Source organism: Parus major, chromosome 18 (genome assembly GCF_001522545.3).
Source record: "Parus major isolate Abel chromosome 18, Parus_major1.1, whole genome shotgun sequence".
Taxonomy (NCBI): domain Eukaryota; kingdom Metazoa; phylum Chordata; class Aves; order Passeriformes; family Paridae; genus Parus; species Parus major.
The window spans coordinates 1233227-1239087 of NC_031786.1; the positions used below are offsets into that span (position 1 = coordinate 1233227).

At 64.4% G+C, this 5861-nt stretch overlaps 1 protein-coding gene across 2 annotated transcripts in view; it reads left to right on the plus strand.

The window, feature by feature from the left end:
* Window positions 1-5610, plus strand: part of SDK2 (sidekick cell adhesion molecule 2) — a 44923-nt gene extending 39313 nt beyond the window's left edge. For both annotated transcript variants that reach the window (XM_015646137.3, XM_015646138.3), the window contains 9 exons: window positions 706-892; window positions 1188-1325; window positions 1392-1553; window positions 1633-1758; window positions 2417-2581; window positions 2814-2954; window positions 3480-3618; window positions 3883-4009; window positions 5187-5610. In XM_015646137.3, the coding sequence (XP_015501623.1) occupies window positions 706-892; window positions 1188-1325; window positions 1392-1553; window positions 1633-1758; window positions 2417-2581; window positions 2814-2954; window positions 3480-3618; window positions 3883-4009; window positions 5187-5543 (1542 nt within the window). In that variant the 3' untranslated portion in view covers window positions 5544-5610. The remainder of the gene's footprint in view (window positions 1-705; window positions 893-1187; window positions 1326-1391; window positions 1554-1632; window positions 1759-2416; window positions 2582-2813; window positions 2955-3479; window positions 3619-3882; window positions 4010-5186) is intronic.
* The last annotated feature ends 251 nt before the right edge of the window (window positions 5611-5861 follow it).

Sequence of the window (5861 nt, forward strand, 5' to 3'; positions counted from 1 at the left end):
CCGGGATGTGTCGGGACGCAGCCGGGATGTGTCGGGATGTGTCGGGACGCAGCCGGGGTGTGTCGGGATGTGTCGGGACGCAGCCGGGGTGTGTCGGGATGCACGGGGATAGAGCTGGGATGCATCGGGATAGAGCTAGGATGTGTCGGGATGCAGCCGGGATGTATCGGGATGCCCCGGGATGCCCCGGGATGCACTGGGATAGAGCTGGAATATGTCGGGATGCACTGGGATAGATCTGGGATGTGTCGGGATGCCCCGAGATGCAGCCGGGATGTGTCGGGATGCCCAGGGATGCAGTTGGGATGTGTCGGGATGCATTAGGATGCAGCCGGGATGTGTCGGGATACAGCTGGGATGCATTAGGATGCAGCAGCGGTACCCAGCCCCATGCTCCAGACACTTCCTGGTCCCCATCCGTTGTGATTCCTCCTGCTTGTCCCCATCCCTCGGGAACCAGGCACGACTCGAAGGTGATCTCAGCACACCCGGGTGATGTGAGCGGTGTCTGATGCCCAGCACCGCCTGGAGCTCTCCAGGAGGAGAGGCTGTTCCCTTCCCTTCCCTCCGGCGCACCCGGAGCCGCCAGGCTGGGACAGGGGCTCGGGAGCCCGGGCAGGGACGTTGGAGCACAGCCGGGGGCTCGGGGAGGCTGAGCTGGGTGGGATCCGTGCCTCACTCAGCTCCCCACGGCCCTTCCCGCAGATCCACTTCTGGGAGGAGCAGCGGCAGAACGAGAGCGCGCGGGTCAAGACCCTTTTCCTGCCCGAGACCGGGGTGAAGCTGAAGAACCTGACGGGCTACACCTCGTACTGGGTCAGCGTGGCCGCCTTCAACGCGGCGGGGGACGGGCCCCGCAGCCCCCCCGTGAAGGCACGGACACAGCAGGCAGGTGGGACCCGTGGCACGGCTCCCCCAGCACCCCCGGGCTCCGTGGGGAGGTGTCTCCACGGCTCCAGGGATTCCCCCTCATCCTGCAAGCCCGAGCAGAACATCCCTGGGCTCGCCCCAGCGAGTTCAAGCCGAGGCTCGAGAAGGATGAAGGTCTCGGGAGGAGAGACGGGGAGTGGCAGCAGGGCTGGGGCGCAGGGGGTGCCCGTTGGTGCTCAGCAGTGGGGTGGAGGCAGGGAGAGGGGCTGGATGTCCCCTGCAGCGCTGAGCCAGCCCTGCCGCCCCATCCCCTGCAGCCCCCAGCGCTCCCGGCTCCATCCGATTCAGCGAGCTGACCACCACGTCAGTGAACGTGTCCTGGGAGCCACCGGCGCTGCCCAACGGGGTCCTCGAGGGCTACAGGCTGGTCTACGAGCCCTGCACGCCCGTGGATGGTGAGGGCATGGCCGGGGGGAGCGGGGAGGGCTCGGGGGGACGCGGCTCAGCCTCCGCCCCCGCAGGCGTGAGCAAGATCGTGACGGTGGACGTGAAGGGGAACAGCCCGCTGTGGATGAAGGTCAAGGACCTGGCCGAGGGTGTCACGTACCGCTTCCGAATCAGGGCCAAAACCTTCGCCTACGGCCCGGATGTGGAGGCCAACATCACCACGGGGCCCGGGGAAGGTACGGGGAGAGGGAGGAGAGGGGCTGGGGACTGGCACTGCTTTGTGCCCCCCATCTCCAGCTGAGCTCCGGTCCCCAGGTGCCCCCGGCCCCCCCGGAGAACCCTTCATCTCCCGCTATGGCTCGGCCATCACCATCCACTGGTCCAGCGGGGACCCTGGGCAAGGACCCATCACCAGATACGTCATCGAGGCTCGACCCTCAGGTACTACAGCTCCCCATCCCCACCTCGGGGGAAACTGAGGCACGGACAGCTGACCTGGGTTGAGGCATTAGGACCCGGTGGTTGGGGGTTTGTCCATGTGCTGATCCATGAGGGAAATGCTGAGAGGCTCCTGGAGCAGGGGCTGGGCAGAGTTAAAGGAATAAAGCAGGGATTTATTAAAAGTCCTTGGAAAGATGCACCTTGGGCAGTGCAAGAGCCCGGCTGTGGCTGCACCAGGATGGGCCCTGGCTCAGGAGTTTCACACTTTTATGAGTTTGGGTCCATTTCCACCTTGGGGTTAATTGTGCAGTTCAGGTGATGCAGTCCCACCCTCCCAGGCTGCTCTCCTCAATTCTCTTTGAGAATTTGAGAACAGTTTTTGTGCCCAGAGCTGCAGTGGTGTCCTTGGCTGTGGGGCTGGAGAAGGATTGTTGTGCGTGCCTGAGCTGTGAGGAGACCCTGCTGACACTTTGTGTGGAGTTCAGGGTTAGCAGCGCAGTGCAGAACCTGGGAAACACAAGAGGAAAGCTGAAGGGATCAAGAGGGGCTGATGGAAAGGGCAGCACCTGGAGGGCTGGGGGATGGAGGGACATCACCCCTTGCCCTGGGGTGTCCTGCAGTGCCAGCCCTCCCCTCCCAGCCCTGTTGTCTCTTCCAGATGAGGGGCTCTGGGACATCCTCATCAAAGACATCCCCAAGGAGGTGACCTCCTACACCTTCAGCATGGACATCCTCAAGCAGGGGGTCAGCTACGACTTCCGTGTCATTGCCGTGAACGACTACGGCTACGGGACCCCCAGCACCCCTTCCCCCTCCGTGTCAGGTGTGTTCCCGGGGGATTCTGTCCCCCTGTGCCATTGGGAGGGTCCTGCTGTCGCTCTGTTCTCGTGGCCATCACTGAACCCCCTCTCCTGGCTCCTACAGAGTCTCAAATCCCCCTCCAGCCCTTTCCCGTGGATCCAGGCCTCACAAAGCCCCCCAAGTGACCCCTGCAGAGGGGTGTCCTCATCCAGACTGTCCCCTGTCCCCCTCTGATCCTCCCTGCTGTACCCCAGCCCAGAAAACCAACCCGTTCTATGAGGAGTGGTGGTTCCTGGTGGTCATTGCCCTGGTGGGGCTCATCTTCATCCTCCTCCTCGTTTTCGTGCTCATCATCCGCGGGCAGAGCAAGAAATACTCCAAGAAGTCGGACTCGGGTGAGTGGGGGAGTGTGGTGGGTGGTGACAGGACCCTCCTGCCCCCGTGGGAGCCTCTTGGGGGTCTCTCCCTGCCTTTGGGCTCTGGGTGGAGCGGTGGGAGCCTCCCCTCCCGCCCGCTTTGGGAGCAGCTCCCCCAGAGCCCAACGCCACCCCAGAGCGATGCTGCGGCTTCCCGGACGCGCTGGGAGCTCGGGATGGAATGAAGGACTTGTCCCACAGACAGCTGCGGAGGCAGGGCAGCCCCGGGGGCTCGCAGAGGTCACCGGGATTAGCCAAACACAGCTCTGTTTTCTTAGCTCCATCAAGGGCTCAAATTGTGGGGAAAATCCAGAGCTCCTCGTTAAACAAACAGCCCGGAGTGGGGAGCTGGGGCCGCTGGGGCAGGGCACGGCTGGCACCTCCTGCTGTCCCCAGGCCCCTGGTGACTCTGGAGCCAGCACAGAACCCCCTGGGCCATCCCCAGCCCCCCGGGCTGTGCTGCCTGGGGAGGGGCTGGGGGAGGCTGAGCATCCCATCCCCCAGGGAACAGCTCCAAGGCGGCCGCCCTGAGCCACGGGGAGATGGTGAGCCTGGATGAGGGCAGCTTCCCCGCCCTGGAGCTCAACAACCGCCGCCTCTCCGTCAAGAATTCCTTCTGCAGGAAGAACGGCATCTACACCCGGTAGGGACCCCCTGGCACAGCCCCCTCCCCGGGCAGGGAGAGCATTTTCGGTCACTGTGTCCATCCCTGCTCCTCCACGGGCTTGGATCCCGAGGGGGTGACCGTGCCCTGCTCAGTGCCCCCCCGAAAGTCCCCGCCGGTTCCTGGGAAGGAGCTGGCACGGCTGGGGGCTGTTCCCTGAGCAGAACCTGCGGCTCCGCTGGGCTCGTCCCCGCGTGGCGCAGCCCAGGGGACACACGCTGACCGCACCCGCCTGTCCCCGAGGTCCCCACCCCGGCCCAGCCCCGGCAGCCTGCACTACTCGGACGAGGACGTGACCAAGTACAACGACCTGATCCCCGCCGAGAGCAGCAGCCTGACAGAGAAACCCTCCGAGGTCTCCGACTCGCAGGTGAGCCCCGGGGCTGCGCACGGGGGGACAGGGACCTGGGAGGGGCTGCAGGGTTCTGAGAGCCCTCCCTGAGCATCAGCCCCTTCCTCCGCCCTCCCACGGCTGGGAGCTGCGCTGCTCCTGCCCAGCCCGCATCCCTGTGGCTCCGAGTGAAGCTGGCCCGGCCCCCGGCCCGTGCGCTGGGGATGTGACACTGCGGGAGCTCCCAGGGCTGCTGGGGACAGGGGACGGGAGCTCAGCGGGGCTGGGGGAGCTGTCCCGCTGCCCGCTCGCTGCTGGCAGCATCCGCGCCTCTGCCAACTCCACAAAATGCCACCTTTGTCTTGTCCCGAGGCCACGGGCAGCTGTGGCCGGCCAGGAGCGTGGAGCCCCGGGGAGGCCACGGGACAGTCAGGGCCAGGATGGATCCTGAGAGGCTGGGAAAGGTCCTTTGGGTGCCTAGAGCCGTCCCCGAGCAGGAGGGGACCGTGCCCAGGCGCCCCCCCGGCGCTGCCCGCACCGGCTGTTTCCTTGGCAGATGCCGGCTCCTCTCCCGAGCGGGGCTCGAGTGGCTTTTGAGGAGCTGTGAAGAGCTGCGGGAGCTGGCGCTGGCGCGGGGCAGTTCCCACCGCCCTCAATGGGCCCTTTGTGCGCCGCCAGAGAAGCTGAATTCAATTACCGGCAGAGCCCAAAAACACCCTCCCCGCCAGCCCGGGGGCATCGCGGCCTCGGCAGCGCTCAGGAACCTTTTGTATGAGGTTTTATTTTGTTTTAGCAAGAGGCAGAAACCCCCCGGTGATGCTGCAGCCGCCGCAGCCTTTAAATACTTTCGGGATGCGCTGGCCAACAATCCCAAAAGAGCGCTGGGAAAAAAGCACCAGGAAAGCACAGGAGATCGATCACAGGATCAATTTAGGCTGGAAAAGACCTCAGAGATCACCGAGCCCAAGCTGTGCCCCATCCCCACCCCGGCACCAGCCCAGAGCCCTGAGTGCCAGAGCACCTCCAGGGATGGGCGCTCCAAACCTCCCCGGGCAGCCCCTTCCCACTCCTGGCCGCCTTTTCCGTGTGGAAATTCCTCCTGATGTCCCGAACTCCCCGGGGTTCGTTCTGCTGGGAGCAGAGCCCGGCCCTACAGGATTTTGGGGCTGTGGGGTGCCGTCCCCAGCTCAGCCCATCGCCCCACGCTGTTTTTCAGGGCAGTGACAGCGAGTACGAGGTGGAGCCCGGGCACCAGAAGGCGCATTCCTTTGTCAACCACTACATCAGCGACCCCACCTACTACAACTCGTGGCGGCGGCAGCAGAAGGGAATCTCCCGGGCTCAGGCTTACAGCTACACCGAAAGCGACTCGGGCGAGCCCGACCACCAGCCCCTCTCCAACAGCACCTCCACGCAGCAGGGCAGCCTGTTCCGCCCCAAAGCCAGCAGGACTCCCACCCCCCAGACCCCCGGCAACGCCCCCAGCAGCCAGCCCGGGACCCTGTACCGCCCGCCCAGCAGCCTGGCCCCCGGTTCCAGAGCCCCCATCGCTGGGTTTTCCTCTTTCGTTTGATATTTAAACAGAAGAAAAAAGAAAAAAAACAACCAAGGAGGGGGGGGGAAATTAGGAAAAAAAGAAAAAAAAAAAAGCAAGGAAAGAAAAGCCCCAAGAAATTAAGAAAAAATGAAAAAGCAGCGAGGGGGAGAAGAGGAGGAGGAGGAGGAAGGGGAGCAGCTCCAGGCTCCAGGGGTTTTTTGCCGGATGCCAAGCGCTGTCCCTGGGGCTGGGGAGCAAACCCAGGTCCCCTCCTTGGCCAAAGCTTCTGTGTCACGGACTCCTCGGACGAGGTGGGGCGGGGGGCTCGGGGGGCACCGACATCGCCCTTGGCAC